The 20,950-nt window shown below is 38.3% G+C and overlaps 1 protein-coding gene across 1 annotated transcript; it reads left to right on the top strand.

Annotated features, from left to right (window-relative positions):
* The first annotated feature begins 742 nt into the window (after positions 1-742).
* On the top strand, positions 743-8,264 carry LOC140827707 (zinc finger transcription factor YY1). Its single transcript, XM_073190488.1, has 6 exons — positions 743-1,023; positions 2,558-2,616; positions 4,909-5,108; positions 5,234-5,323; positions 5,639-5,782; positions 7,562-8,264. Exons 1-6 carry the CDS (start codon positions 938-940, stop codon positions 8,102-8,104), a joined length of 1,122 nt encoding a protein of 373 aa, XP_073046589.1. The 5' UTR covers positions 743-937; the 3' UTR covers positions 8,105-8,264.
* Positions 8,265-20,950: the final 12,686 nt, after the last annotated feature.

The following is a 20,950-nucleotide window of genomic DNA, read 5'->3' as shown; positions in this document are numbered from 1 at the left end:
ATTTTAAGAGGCTAATGTAAGATAAAACAACATGGAGATTATATGTAATTTTAGATGAATGTTCAATTACGCTCAAATAAAAAGTATCCTATCAAAAAAATATTTTCATGAGCTCACAAAGAGATCTTCTCACAACTACGTCCGTGAGACGTCGAAAGTTTTTTCATTTTAGAAATTATTTTTATCTATAAAACAACACATGAATACGTATGCCCCGTACGTAAAATTGAATTTTATTTAAAATACACGATTAATTTGTTTTAACCAAATTTTTGTAACAATAATTGAAACTAAATTTGGGTGTAAACGAATTTAACCGTCTTGAAAAAACATTTTATTTGTATTCGAAATTATCAAATTCGAGCAGAAAAATATGTTCAAACTTTTTCGAACCGAACTAGATCTCAAATTATTTTGTTAAGTAATCTTGAAATGCTAAATATTCTACTAATATAATATAATATAATTATATATTAAATAACATATTTCAAGTATTTATTTTCGAGCGGCTCGCGAATATATTTGAGTATTTTGAGCCAAACTCGAACATTGATTTGGACTGAATTCGAGAAAAAAATATTAAAATTTTTAACATTCAAATCGAATTTAAACTCGAATATATCTATTTCTCACTTCAAAATTTTCTTCTTTGGTTAGCTATGAATGCATGTGAAGAGAGACCAAAACCAAACTTGTCCTAAATGAAAAGGAGGAGCTGGCCGAACGCTGTGCCCAACAAAGTTGATTGGGCCGAAAAAGACACAAAACTTGGACGAATTCGGATCGTGGCATTCTCCCTTCCCCCCCATTCATCATGATAATCCATGAAAGAAACTACTTTTTTTTGGGCATCTCAAAACCGTAACCCTAATTTCAACCAATGATGATTATTTTCTATTGATTAACCACTAGCCCTGTCGGGATAAAGAGGGAAGCAATGGACAATCACTTTGCTCATAATCTTTTCGACAGGCGCTCCATAACCAAGTCCAGAAACCCTGCTGTCAGATGGGTCAGAGAATGGTAAGGAAGAAAATTCTCAGTTCTTACTACTTGTTGATATTTCTGTATAAATTTACTCTGGGTTCTGATATACTTGACCTCGTTTTTGGTATCTGATAAGGAATTGAGTTTATTGATTGGTTCTTACCTCTGTTGAACGATTTGAATTCATCTTCTTGGGCATTGTTTTCTCTTTTTCGGCAGTATTTACAATAAGGTCTGGGATGAACTGTTCTCTTTTTCTGAAGCATTTACCAGAAAATCTAGCATCAATGCAAACCATGTGGGCATCTTATTATTTGTTTTTATCTGGGAGAGAAACCTTAACATGGGGGGACAATAGATGAAATGATTATCTGCGCATCTGCCAGTTCAATTTTCATTATCTCTATTAGTGTTGGAATGAAAACATGCAGGATTTGTTACTATTTTTTTTGTTTTGTTGGAAAATCAAAAGGGATGCATTTAATTGAAACAAAATTGAAAATTCAATAGACTTCGTATCTTTAATCCTTTCTTTCATTTCTTCCAATTTTTCAATTTGAAACCGTGGGTAGATCCATTTTTCACTTCCTATCTTTTAGTTGTTTACTATTTATTCAGACATGTCTGTCAGGATCCATGGAGTAAAATATAAACTATGAAATTAGATTTTTAAATCTACTTTTATAGAGAAGCATGCATCCTCCTTAGGTTTGACTCTATACACGGCAACCTCCCCTAAGAAAGAAGAAGATTGAGATAGGAAAAGGAGTCCTCTGCTGAATTAAGCGTAGTTTGTGGTATAGCATTGATATTTGCTCTAACAGATTGGGGTAATGCTTAGAAATTATGAGTGCCCATGATATAATTGCATCAGTTTGATTTTTTCTGTAAGTTGTACAGTGTGCTCATTTTCACCTAATATTGTATTGAGTATGTGCTTTAATTTGATTAAGTTTGTACCTTTTGCCTTGCTGCCTTGTTGTGGCGCATTTTAATGCCTGTGATCTTGTGAGAATCATTTGTCTAGAACATAAAAAGCATCATGGCCAATGAACAGGCTTTTTCGGCTTTGAATCATATTTGGGATGACTGCGATAACAAAATTACTGAAAAATGGGTTTGTTGGTCCATTTAAAGTGAATTTAGACAGATAATTTGAACAAAGTGCTTTAGAATGGGTTTTTGGGCATGTTCTAGTTGCTTTTTAAATTGTTCAAAAAGTCAGAAATTAGGCACTGGTTACCTTTTGCTTAACTTTGTCTGCCAAAAAATTGTTTTTAAATTTTATTTAGTATATCCATTCTTAAATTTGCTTCTAGTTCTATTTGAAATTAATGTTGACTTTTTTTATCCAGTTGCTCCTGTTTCCAAACTTTGTATTAGTAAGCTGGTTGTGTGGTTTCGGTTTTAATTTATGAATTGCTATTCGATGAGCATTTTATTGATTTTTGCTCCATGTCCTTTAATTTTTAAAAATTGACAATATGCAACATTCTTGCTCTTTGATTTTGTTTCATACTTTATTAAATGTTTTTTAGTAAACTTTTCTTACCTGTTTGCTTTGCTCTAGGGTGCCTCAAGATCTTGTCGCTACTGGTGGGAAGTGTTTGGTTTTGAAATGGGTTAATGGTTAGTTTCAATTTCCTGTTCTATTAAGCAGATGATGGATTTCTTTAATTTTGTTTTTATTCCAAATGGGTATAATTTTTTTGTATGGAATTGGCCAAGATGTAGCTATATGTGATTGTGTTAATTTTTCTTTGGTTGCCTTAAACTCGATGCATTCTATGTAATGATAACTTGTTTCTTCTTTAGGTATGCCATATTGTCTCTATCTAGTGCTTATTTCCTATCCTTTGCTTTTGCTCAATTGTACCTTGAGTCGCTGCCACCTTGTTGGGGAGGTTATACAGGAGACTCGTTGATTTGTAACTCGAAAGTTTTTAGTAGGATTCAGACTTTATTAATGAGAGACATAATGCACAAAATTTGACTTCTAGTAGTCATCAATAGAAAACAAAGAGGTCAAGAAATGATTAAATGATTTAGACATTTAGTGATTTAAAGCTATTTCCTACCTTGTTAAGGGGAGGATTTGCAGGGGGCTTAGTTATTTGTAATTTAACATTTTTCGTTATGATTCAAACTTATGAGATAAATAATGTCCAAGTAAATGACTTCAGTCAGGATCAGAATAGAAACAAATGGTCAGGATATAATATGTTTTTTTACAAATTGTAAACTGAGTGATGCAAGGACTTCAAAGAAGTAAAAGAAGGAAATAAGAAACAAAGGCACACAATTGATGTGGAAAATTCTTTTTACATCGAAAATGGAAGTGCCATGTACACGGAGAGAAATAATTTTTATATTTTATATATATTTATTATGTTGATAGGAGAGATCTAATTAATACTGCCTCCCCGCAAACTTGATTAACTTAGAGATGTTATTGTAACTACCTAGTGAAGGATGCACTGGGATGTTTAATATTGCTGTTGAAGATGGTGAGCTAAGCTGTTCTGCTATTACCGGGTGTGATGAAAATAAATTGAAACAAATGTTCATTTGAGAGCTTTGATGCACAGTTAGTTGGCAGTATTTCGTTCTCGGTAAATTAGTTGAGTTGATCTTTTTTCTGAAACAGCACTTGTTTATGCATATAGTTTACTACTAACAGCTATTATATTTTTTTATTTCCTGAGGATGATTGGAAATCAATTGAAAAAAATCTGATTGTAGAACTTCAGACCTAGACTGTTGTCTTTTAGGAAGCACCGACTCTTGAGCTACCAACTTATATCTGGACCTTCTTCATAAGATACTCTTTGGGTACACCTAACTAGTATAATTTCACGTATCTCAAACTTATTTTGCCATATCAGTTGCATATTAGACATTTAAGTAATTTCTAGTAAGAAATTACTGTACCAGTCAGTTGGATGATGTGATACTGATTTCCATTTGTTTATTTTTCTTTAGAGTTATTCATTGATATTGATTTTTCCTTTTCCGTATTCCCATAGTTATTTAGGGCGCAAGGCGCACTAAAACGCTAGGGTACCTTGGAGCCTGAGACGCAGGGCGTAACAAAAAGCACATGCTTTATCGAAGGAAAGCGCATTTAAGATATATTTTAAAACTCGATATATATAGTGATTTATACTATAATATTATATAAATTAAATAATTTTCACAAAGATAACAAACATTATAAATAAAAAGTTCATTAATAGATAATGTAACGTAAATCATAACCAGGAAAAAAAATTAATCATTTAAAGTTCATTAGTAAATCATCAATTCATAGTATATTAAAAAAATTCAAATATCTAAATCATCAAATTCTTGTTCAACGTCTGCAACTATATCGTCGTCGTCTTCCAAAACGATGATGAGTCATGAGTGTAGAAGAAATTAGATTAAAAGTTTGTATATGATTACACTATCATCTAAATCATCAAATTCTTTATCATCCTGCTCAACTTTCATCATCATCGTAAATGAAAGAACATTACAATAAAAGTTTGAATAAATGACTTATGAAATTTCTGTTAAAAAAATCTTGCATAAATGAGCGACAATATGGTTTTTTTAAATCATTAAATAGCCACAGACTTTGCTAATTGAGCTTCAAAATTGGTTGAGTTCGAGTTAATTTTTATTCACCTACAAAATATCTCAACTTCTTTAAAGCGCACGATTTTGCGCCTCTCAGAGCCTCGCGCCTAGGCAAAGGCGCACGCTTTAAGCGCGCTTGTTTCAAGTGCTTCCCAGGCGCAATGTGTGCGCCTGGCTGAGCCTGTCGCCTAGGCGCAGCCAGGCGCACGCTTTTAATAGCTATGTGTATTCCACTGAAAATTTTACTTAACTTGTGAGCCAGAGGCTAAATCTGACCCGTAAAAAGTGTTCTGTTTTTAGAGGCAACATTAAAGGCTATGAAAGACAAATCAAAATTGCCAGAAGCAGCAGAGCCCGAACCTGAACCGACGACAGAGGTTTTGTTTCTTTGTAGCTATGAGGGTTGTGGAAAGACATTTATTGATGCTGGAGCTTTGAGGAAGCATTCTCACATTCATGGAGAGAGACAATATGTTTGCCATTATGAGAATTGTGGAAAAGTAACGTGGCTCCTTGTTTTCTCAATGAACTATATGAACTTTATTGTAACACATTTTAAATTGTTTTTGCCACATTTCATGTTTGACGAGTGTTTCTTTCATATTAAATAGATTTTATTTTGCAGAAATTTTTGGATAGTTCAAAGCTAAAGAGACATTTTTTAATTCATACCGGAGAGAGAGATTTTGTGTGTCCCCATGAAGGCTGTGGTAAGGTGAGTATTACCTTCTAGGAGGATATCGTGTAAAACCCCTCCTCCCCCACATCCACATGCATGCACCAGGGTCCTCTTAGTAGCCAGAAATTAATCATATCATTAAATGCATAAGTCTGAGTCTCGATGAATTTGTGAAGATGCCATTTTGTTGTAGACAAATTGGTAGCATACAAGTGGATGCATTCTGTTCGTCTTCGACAACCTTGATATATTTCAAGAATACCATAGATTGGAAATTTTAATGTAACGTCTCTTCCTAGTATTCTGTTACACCTGGCTTGTTTTCTGATGCTGTGAGTCAATATTTGTCAGGCATTCTCTCTGGATTTCAATCTAAGGTCACACATGAAAACACATTCGCAGGAGAACTATCACCTTTGCCCGTATCCTGAATGTGGAAAACGATATGCGCACGAGTATAAGCTAAAGAATCACATTGCTTCTCATCACGAGAAGGTGATACATTTTCCATCTCTTTTCAAGTTTTAGTACTTTCCTTTTTGTGATTGTTTTGATCACATCATTTAACGTTCTCTGATTTTTGCTTTTTACTTGTACCTTTTAGCTATTTTGTTGGATGGTTTCATTTTTGGAACCTAAAAGACTCACTTCTGGACTCTGGTTATCCTGGTTCCACTTAGATTAATTGTGGTCCGGTCCCTAATGATTCCAAAATCACTTAAGATTTCATGGCTCCAACTTTTTGTTGAAAACAAACAGCCATGGGATTCAGATGTGTTTGCTTTTATAAACATGAGGGACAAAAACTGATGAGTTTGTGAGAGGATCAAATCTAGATTTGATACAATGGCATACTTGAGGGACCGAAAATGAATTTAACCAACTAAATTTTTGACCCAAGCAGCTGTATTAATAAAATCTTAAGCCCAAGCATAGAATCAGAGAAGACAAAGTTCATTGAAATTTCCTTTTTAAGATATAGCTGGGCTATTACATTTTATGTCATTATGAAACATCAAACAATTATTTGCTTATGTTCAAGGTGAGGATTTAAAGCCCGAGGCATGGCAATAATATACACAAGAAGGTCAGATGACTTTAAAGATCATTTTTCTTTTTATCATGCTTGATAAATATTTTGAGACAAATGCATTAAAATGCTTGAAGAAGATCATGTGCTCTCTGTTCCTTTTCTTCCAAAATCATCTGAGAGAGTCACAAAGTTAATTGAACCGCCGAGACAAATTGGTGTAGAGTTGCCGGTTTCAATGGTTAAAGGTTGTTTTTTCCTCTTTATAATAGAGGTAACATAAAGATCATTTGCAACAAGACTTTTATAAGATTCAGGCATTGAATTTATGTGGCTCTGTGTAGAGATATAGATTCACATGAGACTTACAGCTGCTATTCTTCTGTCATTTTTAGCTCTTCTGTAATGTTCCCCAACTTGGAGTCTTGGACACAATGAGATTGTAGGGCTGGAAAATAATACCAAGACAATCACAAAGTGATGTGACATTGGCAATTAACTTGGGAATTTTTTTAATTAAAGCAAGGTGTGGTTTGTTTGGACAAGCCTTGGTCTGACGAAGGGCAGAAATATGGGTTTTTGGGTAAAAGTAAAATTGGTTAGCAGCCTCCTTTAGTTATGTTAGAGTTACGGGATGAACACATTATGCACCTATCTCCACAGACTCTATGCTTCATCCATGGAGTATTGGCAAAATGTTTTTACAAGTCAAAATTTTCTCCTGATTCCATCTCATCTGTTGTAGTCCCTTTCCTATATGAAACATATTTGGTTCCCAAGCTGATAAATTTTGAAATGAAGGGGAGACCAATTACTAACACGAGGGACTAACCTTGGTTAGGGAGTACCCCAATCGATCTGGGGGCATAAGTTACGGGACAAAATGATGTATGCTTACTGTTCATACTTAGATTAAGGTTCTTGTGAACTTCATAGTGTGATGGGTGTTATTAAAGGACCAAAATGAAATCACCCCTCTTTTTGGTTGTTGATGCTCTGATAAATGGTTCTTGTTAACTCGAAACATAACAGGTATCATCAGACATTAAAGTCATTTCTCCTTTTTCACATTGAGCACTACTAATTATTGTCTGTTGCAATGCTGGGAAAGAGATATTAATGGTTCTGTTTGCCTGGACATGTTGAAAAGCTTTTCTACATATGATATACGTACTTTAAATTTTCACTTTTGATATCTTGTTGCTGCAACATGTAAGTAGCTTGAACTCTGGCAATTTACACAGAACGGTTTCGATGATGTCAAATACACCACACCAGTAGAAAAACCAGTGAAAACTTCAAAATCTAACACTGGAGCTTCCGGACCTGCATCATCAGACCGCCCGTTCGCATGTCCATATGAAGGGTGTGAGAAGGCCTACATCCACGAGTACAAGCTGAATCTTCATTTGAGACGAGAGCATCCTGGCCATTTTCCAGATGACAAAGCCAAAAACAACACGCAAGCCAATACTGAAAATGAGATAGATGAAGGGAGTGATCAAGAAGCATATACTGGAAAACGTGGGAATGGCAAAGTTCAGAAACAAAGCAGGTCAAAGCCAACTTTGAAGATGCCTCCTTCAAAAGCGACTCAGCGCAAAACTACTACCACGTCTTCTGCCAACTTGAATGTGGTGAAAAAATCTTGGCCTGTTAAAGACGAAATGTATGATGAAGAAGATAGTGAAGAAACGGAAGAAGAGCGAGATAACTTAGCAGAGGGAGGATGGAGGTATGGGGAAAATAATGATGATGATGAAGAAGAGACAGAAGACGAGGATTAAGCGGGTTGTTTAATCGGTGTTTGAATGCCTTCCTCTTGAAATGAAAGAGGTGTACTATGATTAGAAGAATTTAATCGATAATGCTTTGTATACACAAAGAAAGATCAATAAATAATCTTAAGTTCATAAATTTGGAAGTTCAAGTTTTCTTTTTTCAGAGCTTCAAAAAAAAGTGTACTTTTTTCAGAGAATTATGGTTGGACGCTGGGTCTAAAAGCATTGAATCGAGCCAAATCAAAAATTTTATATTCGAGCTCGATTAGAAATTTGAAAATTTTGTTATTTTGTTCGAAATATTTGAAAATGTTGACGAGTTTTTTTAAAATAAAACCTCAAAGTATATTTATTTTATATATAATTATCTAATATTAATAAAATATTTGCGAGTGGTTTTTAAACTTTCGAATGAAATAATTTGAGCATGATTTTGGTATGAAAAAAGTTTGAATATGTTCGAGTTCGGGTCAAATTCGATATTTATAAATGCAAAATAGGTTAGATTATGTCTCATCCTGAGCTAAACTAGTGTGGTAGCTTAATCGAAGAAGTTGAGCTTGTGCCAAGCGCACTTTTTATAAAATCTTGACGATGGATAGAGGAGTTTTGGAACCCTCGTCGTGAATTTAATGTGAGATATTTTAAACCAAAAGTCATGCTAGCAATATTTTATGGATAAATTGGTGGACAGTTCCCAAATCAAAGCAAAGTTTATCCCAACTCCCTGGTAAGAGAAATGTTTCATTTCAATACCAAAAAAACCCTTAGTTCATATTAAATTTTAATTGATCCTCGCGCTTTCGAAAAATGGTATCAGAGCTTATAAAAAGCCCCGAGCCTCTATCGCGTGATCTGACACGAAGCACGACTCTCGGTAGAGGATAACCTAAGGCTCTTATAAAGAGTTTTGGGTTAGCAAACTGATAGGTACCTTTTGGAGTGTCACCCTATGATTAATCCTTAGATCCCTCATCTCCTGATGCAAAAGGTGGAGCTCTGAGTTGGGGCACTGATCGAAAAATGATATCAGAGCCAAGGTTGATTTATTTCAAACACATGATTTATTATTATTAAGAAACAAAATGTTTGAGGAGGAAAATTTCGAAAAAATTATGAATTCGAACTTAAGTTCGAGAAAAATAATTTACAAGGATTATTCCAAAATTTTGGAATACAAACAAGAGCATCTAACTATTGTTAGATATCAGAAGCAGAAAGGGACGCATCAGCACCCTCAGATAAATCCTTAGGTAACTTATAATTCAAACAAATAAGTTTCTGGAAATAGTTTCAGATTCCTCTAAGCTCTCTTCAGATTTTAGGGAAATTCAGAAGACAGTACAAAACTATGGCAATATGCTATATTTTGTACCTCAACGAGTTGAGAAAATCCTTGAAAACCAGGATGAAATTCTTAGAATATTAAAGGATATTCAAACAAGAATTCAAAAACTAGAACAACAACCAAGTTCTAGTAAAATAACTTCAGGAGGATCGTTACTACCATCATTTGGTACTAAACCCTTGTTACATCAACAAGGAAAGGCCAGAGTGGTATCAAAATTTTTGACTGAAGAAGAAAAGATGATCAATCTAATTAAGTCTGTCATAGAAAAGAAATTAATCTGATGACAACTTTAGAAAGGATCTGTATTAGATTTCAAAAACAGAGAGGATCTCATAGATGACTGGACATCCGCTATGAGAATCGCAGCAGGAACACTCGATCTCAACAAAGAGAGAGTCATTAAACTTTTAGAAATGAGTCTTATGAGATCGGTGAAAGTTGCTTGGGACATGACTTCATTAGACATGAAGGAGTCAGTCCTAGCTGGTGAATCTCTTAGTGAGATCGCTGGAAAAATGGCTACTATATTTAAAACACACTTTATAGGGGTAGACTATTTCAACAGTCAAGATACAGAGAAGAAGAATAAATATACTCAAGCTCTGTATAGTCTTGAATTGCATGATATATGTTTGGTAGATGAATACATTATGTTATTTACCAAATATAGATGGAATTCAGAAGTCGAAGAAGATATAGCGAACATTATGTTATTACCAAATATAGATGGAATTCAGAAGTCGAAGAAGATATAGCGATGCAGCTATTCTTCGCAAAAATGCCTAGTCCCTGGAGAGAAATGCTCATAAGGGAACATGTACCTGGAAACCCAGATACATTGGCAAGAAAAGCCTCTTTACTTAAAGGAAAATTGGCAGAATGGTGTCATATGAAAACATTACAGAAGAATTACAAACGCTTAAGGGGTATTAACAAAAGAACTCATTTGTGTTGTAAGGAAAATGATCTTCCAACAATTATTGTAAGCAAACCACATAAGCATAAGAAGAAAAGTTTCAGGACTCATCCTTATGCTCGTAGTGGAAGAAGTTCTTGAAAACCAAGAGCAGTATGGTCTAGACAGAAATCCAGATCTTACAAATCTGGACAAAGAAGCGGACCATCAAGAAGCAGGATATAATCCCAAGCATTTAGTTCATCCCGAAGCACAGGAATAACACCTACTAAGAAAACTTTCAGAAGAGCTCATACGCGGGCTAATGAAAGTTTCAAAGATTGTAATTGCTGGACATGCGGAGCAAGAGGTCATATCTCGACCAAATGTCCAGAAAATGAAAAATGAGGCATTAAATTCTTTGATCCTACCTCGGATATTGAAGAAACAGTTTATTACCAAGACCTTATTCAGGTATACCGATTTGAGGACATCGCCTCAGATGAAAGTATATATGAAGAAGAAGAAGTCTTAAGTCAGGAAGAATCTGATGGAACAGAATCGGAATCTGACTGAAGACGAAGTGTTTCGACACGAAACACATGAAGACCTGTCTAGATTCTTTATCCAGACAAAAATATCTAATAACATAGTCCAAAGGATCATGAGAGAAAATCTTAGTCTACAGAGATAATAAGGATTCTCTGTAGAACACGTAGAAAAGTTCTTAGGAAGTCTTGGCCTAAGAAACAGAAATCATCATCTAATCTATAAAATTTCTAGAAGGGAAATGGCAATCCCAATGGAACTTACAGGAATTCCTTCCGAAGAAATTAAGGAGGAATTACAAAAACTCAAGATAGAAGTAGCAAGGACTATGTCCTGGATTCATATTGGAGCAATCCAGATTATGATAAAAGCTACTTTCAAAGAAGGGATAGATTCACATAGTGATATTACTATATGTGATAAAAGAATGAGAAATCAACAAGATTCAATACTGGGAACAATCTCAGGAAATCTCTGTGCAGGAAAGATTGTAAGAGTAATCTATCCAAGGATAGCCTACAACTTGGCAGATAGAGATTTTAGCCGAGCGTTGACATTGCATCAGAATTTCAAGTAGGGATGGTGTAGTGACCCGTTCCAGAATCACCTACTAATCAAGAATTACGCATGCAATGAACTTAATTAATAACAATCAGAGATAATTGCGGAAAAGGTCAACAAACGATAGATATACAACCAAATCGAAGTCCAGAATAATTCAAACAACAATAAATGGTACAACTGTCTCGAAACAAAGCAGTACTGATAACTAAAACAAATGGCTACTCAACGTCCTCCTCCTCCTCCTGAGCCATCCAACCTGAGACCTGCCCCGTGGAAGTGGGGTGTCCAAGATAAAGAAAAACGAGGACGTGAGCGATAAGAACGCTCAGTACAAAAGCATGAGTATACAAGCCTATATGAAATGCACATGCTATGATATGATACCAGGGTAGTCAAGAAACAGGAGACACAAAAGATCTCAATATGCTCAGTCTAGAGGCGCCAAGTGGATAGTGCCGCGCGGTACTCCTCTGGGTCACTGCATCCACTACAAGATTAGACGTGGACATGAAATGTCCCGGATCACCGAAGCCCTTCCGACCCGTCGGCCACTGTGTACTCTCGGTGTCCATGCGTCCACAAAACAGGGCTGAGCGGCCCCATAAGATATAGCTTATCTCGAAAGAGATACAGCTCAACAATAAAGGCTATCTCGAAAGAGATACGGCTCAAGATGAAATGCAACATGCAGCATAAAGTGTGACATAATAGCATGCATCATATGACATATATCAATGCAGCAAATAATCATGCAACACATATAAGAATGTATACTCAACCAGGATATCTCGGATAGTACTTTCGTACCTCTAGTAAAGCAATCCTAGTCCACAGGAAATCCTATCAATCGGGTCTAGTCCGTCGTCAGCCCTGACGATACTGAGCTCCTTGACTGCCCTTCTCGGACCGTCGGCTATGCCCGGCTGCTCTGTCCGGGCTGCTCTTCCTTTCCTGGCTGCTCTTCCCTTCCCGGGTTGATCTTCCCTTCCCGGGCTGATCTTCCCTTCCCGGCTGCTCTTCCCTTCCGGGCTGATCTTCCCTTCCCGGGCTGCTCTTCCCTTCCTGGCTGCTCTAGAGAGCTAAAACTTGCATTAAACACACAGTACCCCCTCCACAATGAGAAATCCCATGGCCTATTTATAGACCTCAGCTCGGAACTTACCTGCATGAACGTGTCAACCAAATCCCATGCATCCGGACATCTGTCGCTAGGCAGCATGCACAAAGACACCTCACCTTACATGCATGAACGTGTCCATTACTTACCATGCACTTGACACCTGCCCGGCAGGCGTGTCAACCAAATACTAAAACTCAATCGACACCTCGGCTACACCTCGGCTTACTCACGCGAACTCTAAAGCCAAATTACACATGATTTACTTAATTAAAGATACTTAATCATGTTTATTTAAATAAATAGGATTCGGGCTACTACATTCTCCCCCACTTAAAAAGATTTCGTCCTCGAAATCAGGCTAGAAGAAGAACGAAACGAAATCACAGCATCGATAAACAGCTTAAATACTGTTGAATACAACCGATGTTTGGTTTACAACGGAAAAACACACATACATCCATATTACAACTACAGTACAACTCAAAAGAGCTCTGGATGCTCTGAACGCATACGGCTCTCTAGCTCCCAAGTGGCTTCTTCAGTGCCTCTGCGCTGCCACTGAATTAAGACAAGAGGAATGATCTTATTCCGCAACACCTTGTCTTTGCGATCGAGAATCCGAACTGGTCGTTCCACGTAAGACAAATCCGAATCAAGTTGAACTTAAGAGGGATGTAAGATGTGAGACTCATCTGCTACATATCGTCTCAACAAAGATACGTGGAATACATCATGAATACTTGATAAGTATGGCGGCAATGCAAGTCTGTAAGCCAAATATCCTACGCTTTCCAATATCTCAAAGGGACCAATAAATCTTGGAGACAACCTACCCTTGAGACCAAATCTCAAAATCCTGCGAAAAGGCGAAACTCGGAGAAACACTTTCTCACCTGGCTGAAATTGAAGAGGTCGACGCTTGGTGTTCGCATAACTAGCCTGTCGATCCTGAGCAGTCTTAATCCGCTTCTTGATTACTGCAACCTTATCAATAGCCTGCTGGACTAACTCTGGTCCCTCAACATGTCGTTCCCCAACTTCGTCTCAGAATAATGGAGTACGACAACGTCGTCCATACGACGCCTCAAATGGTGCCATGCCAATACTACGATGATAGCTGTTGTTGTACGCGAACTCAATCAAAGGCAAATGATCCTGCCAAGCGGTTCCGAAATCCATAACACAAGCTCGCAACATGTCCTCAAGTGTACGGATAGTCCTCTCTGTCTGACCGTCGGTCTCTGGATGATAAGCCGTACTCAAACTTAGTGAAGTACCCAATGCTGACTGGAAACTACCCCAAAATCGTGAGGTAAAACGAGGATCTCTGTCACTAACAATACTGACTGGCACTCCATGCAAACGTACAATCTCTTGAATGTACAATCGAGCCATACGATCGAAAGTGAAATCACGGTTATATGACAGAAAATGAGCAGACTTGGTGAGTCGATCCACCACTATCCAAATAGCATCACTGTTCCACGAAGACAATGGCAAGTGAGTAATGAAGTCCATCGCGATATGCTCCCACTTCCATTCAGGAATAGGTAAATTCAACAATAATCCTCCCGGTCGACGGTGCTCTGCCTTAACCTGCTGACAAACTAGACACTTGGAGACAAACTGATAAATGTTGCGCTTCATCCCTTTCCACCAAAATCGTGTCCTCAAATCTTTATACATCTTGTTGCTTCCCGGATGAACACTCAACTTGCTTCGATGAGCCTGAGACAAGATCTCTTCCCTCAAAGTATCATCCTCTGGTACTACAACCCGATTAGACAAACACAGAAGACCATTAGACTGATAATGGAAATTGCTATCTCCACCAACTAACCGAGCTAATATCTGAGTCTTGAGATCAGACATCTGAGCATCTCGAATCCGAGTGAACAAAGTTGGCTCAGATAAAATGGTAGCAACACGAATGCTCTCCATACCTTTCCGATGTTTGAATTTAAACCCCAACGAACAACAATCCTGGACAGCACTAGACATAGCACTGGTCTGAAGTGCAGAGGCTCTCACCTTGCGACTAAGAGCATCGGCTGTGAGATTCGCAGAACCTGGATGGTACTTGATCACACAGTCATAATCCTTAAGTAGATCCATCCAACGACGTTGTCTCATGTTCAACTCAGCCTGAGTGAACAGATACTTCAGACTCTTATGATCAGTAAAAATTTCAAACTGAACACCGTACAAATAATGACGCCAGATCTTCAACGCAAACACAATAGCTGCCAACTCTAGATCATGAATAGGATACTTTTCCTCGTGAGATTTTAACTGTCTGGAAGCATAAGCGATCACATGACCATTCTGCGTCAACACACACCCTAAGCCTTGAAAGGAGGCATCGGTGTAAACACTGAAACCATCAGATCCTGACGGTAACGCCAAAACAGGTGCAGAAGTCAGAAGTCGACGAAGCTCTCTGAAACTATCTTCGCACTCAGATGACCACTCAAATGGAACATCCTTCATAGTAAGCTGCGTCAATGGTCTAGCTACCTGAGAGAAATTCACGATGAAGCGACGATAATACCCTGCCAGACCTAGAAAACTACGGATCTCGGCCACTGTCGTCGGACGTGACCAATTCAGCACTGCCTCAATCTTGCTAGGATCCACAGAAACTCCTTCCTTGGAAATCACATGACCAAGGAATACTACACGATTAATCCAGAACTCGCACTTACTCAGCTTAGCATACAATTGCTTCTCGCGAAGAATCTGCAACACAATCCTCAAGTGCTGGGTATGCTCTTCCACACTGTGAGAATAGATCAAGATATCGTCGATGAAAACCACAACAAACTGATCTAGAAAATCCCGAAAGACTCGGTTCATCAGATCCATGAACATCGCTGGCGCTTTTGTCAATCTGAATGGCATAACTAGAAACTCGTAATGCCCATATCGAGTACGAAATGCAGTCTTGGAAATATCATCATCTCTGACTCTCATCTGATGATAACCCGATCGCAAGTCAATCTTGGAGTAAACAGAGGTACCCTGAAGCTGATCGAACAAGTCATCAATACGAGGTAATGGATACTTGTTTTTGATCGTCACACGATTCAGCTGGCGATAATCAATACACAATCGCATCGATCCATCCTTTTTCTTGACAAACAAGACTGGAGCTCCCCAAGGTGAAACACTCGGGCGAATATAACCTTTATCAAGAAGATCCTGCAATTGCTGCTTCAATTCCCTCATCTCTGACGGAGCCAGACGATAGGGGGCACGAGAAATCGGTGTAGTCCCTGGCATTAATTCGATGCCAAATTCCACCTCTCTAATCGGAGGAAAACCAGGAATCTCATCTGGGAAAACATCAGGAAACTCACAAACCACTGGAATATCATCTGTACCAACACTACTTGTGGATGAATCAATCGCATAGATGAGGTAGCCTTCCCTGCCCGACTCTAAAGCATGACAGGCTTTCAGAGCAGATACCACTGGCATCGGAGGTCGCGCTCCCTCACCATAGAAAAACCAACTAGAGCTCTCAGTCGTACGAAACTGAACAAGCTTCTGGTAACAATCCACAGTAGCTCGGTAGGTAGTCAACAGATCTATACCCAGAATACAATCAAAATCTTCCATCTCTAGGATCATAAGATTCGCAGTCAACTCGTTACCCTCAAAATCTAAAGGACAACCCATCACTAGACGCTTTGCTAACACCGAATGACCTATCGGAGTAAAAACGGAAAGAATGACGTCTAGATAAACATACGGTAACTTATGACGCTTAACAAATCGTGCAGAAATGAAGGAATGTGATGCTCCGGTATCAATAAGAACGAAAGCAGGAATACCGCATAAACAAAAAGTACCTGCTATGACTCTCCCTGTCTCATCTGCAGCCTGATCCTGGTTCAATGCAAATACCTGACCTTGGGCACGAGGTCGAAGATTTGAACTGCCCATTGCCTGACCCTGCATCCTCTGCTGAACAGTCGTCTGAGATCCGGAACCAGATCCTGCTCCACCTCGCAACTGAGGACAATTCTTCTTAAGATGACCCATCTCTCCGCACTGAAAACAAGCTCCCGCGGCTGATCGGCACTGCTCCGATGGATGGTTCTTCCCATAATGCACACAAGAAACCTTCTTCTTACCAAAGCGAAAAACACCACTAGATCGAGATCCAGATCCAGATCCAGAAGAAGAACCAGACTTCTTGAAAGACTGAGATCGAGGGTTCAAAGTATTCGGAGGTCTAGAAGAAAGAATAGACCTACCACGCTGGAGACTGATCTCTGCCTGGCGACACCGGTTCACTAACCCATCATAAGAAGTAGGATCATCGCAGACAGTGACTCGATCAAATATCTCCTGGTTAAGACCCTGAAGGAAATGGTCATACTTGGCCTCAGAACTGCCACTAATATGAGGAGCAAAGGGTAACAACTCGAAGAACTTTTGCTGATATGCATCAACAGACATACTACCCTGCTTAAGACTCAGAAGTTCAATCGTCTTTGCCTGGCGAAGGGCTGGAGGAAAATATAGCTGCATGAAAGCTGCACGGAATTCAGCCCAAGTCACCCTACCCTGAGCCTGGACTATCGGCGCAGAAGTCGATCGCCACCACTTGCGCGCACGGCCCTCGAGAAGAAAACCAAGGGTCTCCATCTGCTGCTCTTCGGTGCATTGGAATGCACGGAAACAACTCTCCATGCGCTCTAACCAATCCTCAGCAACATCGGGAGTCTCACCACCGACTAAAGGCTTAGGCCCCATCTGAATGAAACGGTGCATCTCAAAACGCCTAGGCCCATCACGACGATAACGATGTTCACGATGACGCCTACGATCGTCCTGGTCACCCCAACGACCTACACTCCCCTGACTACTTTCATCACCAAGGTGGTCAGCCATCGCTACAAGATAGAATGGGGAAAAAATGGTAAAATGGTCAACGGAAATCCCAAAACAGAATCTATATCCCAAAATCATATGCATGCTCTGATACCATAAATGTAGTGACCCGTTCCAGAATCACCTACTAATCAAGAATTACCCATGCAATGAACTTAATTAATAACAATCAGAGATAATTGCGGAAAAAGTCAACAAACGATAGATATACAACCCAATCGAAGTCCAGAATAATTCAAACAACAATAAATGGTACAACTGTCTCGAAACAAAGCAGTACTGATAACTAAAACAAATGGCTACTCAACGTCCTCCTCCTCCTCCTGAGCCATCCAACCTGAGACCTGCCCCGTGGAAGTGGGGTGTCCAAGATAAAGAAAAACGAGGACGTGAGCGATAAGAACGCCCAGTACAAAAGCATGAGTATACAAGCCTATATGAAATGCACATGCTATGATATGATACCAGGGTAGTCAAGAAACAGGAGTCACAAAAGATCTCAATATGCTCAGTCTAGAGGCGCCAAGTGGATAGTGCCGCGCGGTACTCCTCTGGGTCACTGCATCCACTACAAGATCAGACGTGGACATGAAATGTCCCGGATCACCGAAGCCCTCCCGACCCGTCGGCCACTGTGTACTCTCGGTGTCCATGCGTCCACAAAACAGGGCTGAGCGGCCCCATAAGATATAGCTTATCTCGAAAGAGATATAGCTCAACAATAAAGGCTATCTCGAAAGAGATACGGCTCAAGATGAAATGCAACATGCAACATAAAGTGTGACATAATAGCATGCATCATATGACATATATCAATGCAGCAAATAATCATGCAACACATATAAGAATGTATACTCAACCAGGATATCTCGGATAGTACTTTCGTACCTCTAGTAAAGCAATCCTAGTCCACAGGAAATCCTATCAATCGGGTCTAGTCCGTCGTCAGCCCTGACGATACTGAGCTCCCTGACTGCCCTTCTCGGACCGTCGGCTATGCCCGGCTGCTCTGTCCGGGCTGCTCTTCCCTTCCCGGGTTGATCTTCCCTTCCCGGGTTGATCTTCCCTTCCCGGGCTACTCTTCCCTTCCCGGCTACTCTTCTCTTCCCGGGCTGATCTTCCCTTCCCGGCTGCTCTTCCCTTCCCGGGCTGCTCTTCCCTTCCGGGCTGATCTTCCCTTCCCGGGCTGCTCTTCCCTTCCCGGGCTGATCTTCCCTTCCCGGCTGCTCTTCCCTTCCGGGCTGCTCTAGAGAGCTAAAACTTGCATTAAACACACAGTACCCCTTCCACAATGAGAAATCCCATGGCCTATTTATAGACCTCAGCTCGGAACTTACCTGCATGAACGTGTCAACCAAATCTCATGCATCCGGACATCTGTCGCTAGGCAGCATGCACAAAGACACCTCACCGTACATGCATGAACGTGTCCAACACTTACCATGCACTTGACACCTGTCCGGCAGGCGTGTCAACCAAATACTAAAACTCAATCGACACCTCGGCTACACCTCGGCTTACTCACGCGAACTCTAAAGCCAAATTACACATGATTTACTTAATTAAAGATACTTAATCATGTTTATTTAAATAAATAGGATTCGGGCTACTAGAGAGGGTAATGGGCAGGGTATTGGTTGGATTTGATACATCCATCCTCATACCCATTTATTAAATTCATCCACATACCCATCCCCAAACCAATCGGGTATTGAATTTCATCACCATCCCCATATCCATCGGATTATTGGATACACGTACCCTACCCAAATACCCTATTATCAATTATAATTGAATTTTTTCAAATTTAAATTGTTTCAATGAAGTTATGAATATTTAAAAAAATTATTTAAATGAACAATAAGAAAAATTATTGTTAATAAAAATTTGCAAAGTAAACTTTATAAAAAAAAATAACAAAATATTAAAAATAATTTATATTAGTTGAACAAAAGTACGTAATTTAACAAAAATAAATTATTTTTCAATTTTTAAAGTCAAACATGGAATAAACTTACCAATGAAGAAGATGAGAAATTGAATGAAAAATAAAAGAGCGGTAAAACCTTAAAATGTAAAAGTGAAAGTGAAAGGGAAGAGAAAAGAAAAAGTATCGATTTACTTGGATTTGAGAAAATGAATCTTTAATATAAATAAATATAATTACTATATATATAAAGAGAAAATAAAAAATATCGATTTACTTGGATTTGAGAAAATGAATTTTTAATATAAATAAATATATATATGGGAAGAGAAAAGAAAAAGTATCGATTTACTTGGATTTGAGAAAATGAATCTTTAATATAAATAAATATAATTACTATATATAGAAAGAGAAAATAAAAAATATCGATTTACTTGGATTTGAGAAAATGAATCTTTAATATAAATAAATATATATATATATTAACTTAAACGGGTATTCGGGTCGGACGTGGGTCGGATTATATCAAACCCGCCTCCATACCCGAACCCGAAAATCCCCATACCCGATTACCCAATTATTTAATCGGGTCTAAAAATCCCTCAATATCTTTTTTCTATTCGGGTCAGGTATTGGATCTTCCAACGGGTTCGAAGGAAATTGACATCCCTAATTTCAAGGAAAAAAGACTGATAAAAGAAGGTAATAGACCATATTCTATTGCCTATCAAATTACATATGCTCTATCTAATACACATCATTCAGAGTTGTTTATTAGAAACGAGTTTATTGAAATACCAGAATTATTCGGAAAAGTCGCTCAGACAATTTATCCAGAAAGAGTTGAGTTTTCTTTGATACAAGAAACATATATACAAATAGAAGACAAACCGATTCTACAAAAGAATCAAAGTCTTAGATTGGAATCAAGAGAACTATCTTTTCAGTGAGATAGAATTACAAGTTATAGATGGGATAAAAAGCATGTCATAGAAATCCAACAAGAGCTAAAAAAATTTCTACAATAGGAAAACTTGGATGCCCAGAAGGGTGGAAAGAAGTAGAAATAGTATTTGATAATACGAAACAAAGGAATCAATTTTCTTGTAATACCATATACTATTTGGAACAACCTATGATAGGAACTTACCAAAGACTGAACAATATCAAAGAATTGGAAGTCCATATCCAAGGAATTCCAGGAAAAAAATCAGATAGACTGATTCTTGGACTAGAGTTTCTCGAGGAACACAGATCTTGGAAACATCTAGAATATGGAATGAAGTTTATGGCAGAGGATAAGATGTGGACCAATGACCACAAGTCCATTCTCCATATACATTCCATAAGAAATGTTATATGAACAATATAAGGCATAATACTTTGCTGCTTATATTGATTCAGGGGCTGGAATCTGTACAGCAAAACGAGGAGTTTTTCCAAATAATTTGGAAGAAAAATTACCCAAGATTGTTGGAAGAGATTTTTCTAGAAGAATCTTAATCTTATGTAAAGGGATTATGATTACTGAAATCATGATTGGC

The sequence above is a fragment of the Primulina eburnea genome, chromosome 3, assembly GCF_022965805.1.
Source record: "Primulina eburnea isolate SZY01 chromosome 3, ASM2296580v1, whole genome shotgun sequence".
In the NCBI taxonomy this organism is placed as follows: domain Eukaryota; kingdom Viridiplantae; phylum Streptophyta; class Magnoliopsida; order Lamiales; family Gesneriaceae; genus Primulina; species Primulina eburnea.
This window is presented reverse-complemented; position numbering and strand designations above follow the sequence as displayed.

Excerpts from the sequence above, each read along its gene's own strand:
- LOC140827707 (XM_073190488.1), top strand. The coding sequence starts at position 938 with ATGGACAATCACTTTGCTCATAATCTTTTCGACAGGCGCTCCATAACC. Across the intron at positions 5,109-5,233 it reads ATTATGAGAATTGTGGAAAA|AAATTTTTGGATAGTTCAAA; the intron begins GTAACGTGGCTC and ends TTTATTTTGCAG. Across the intron at positions 5,324-5,638 it reads CCCATGAAGGCTGTGGTAAG|GCATTCTCTCTGGATTTCAA; the intron begins GTGAGTATTACC and ends AATATTTGTCAG.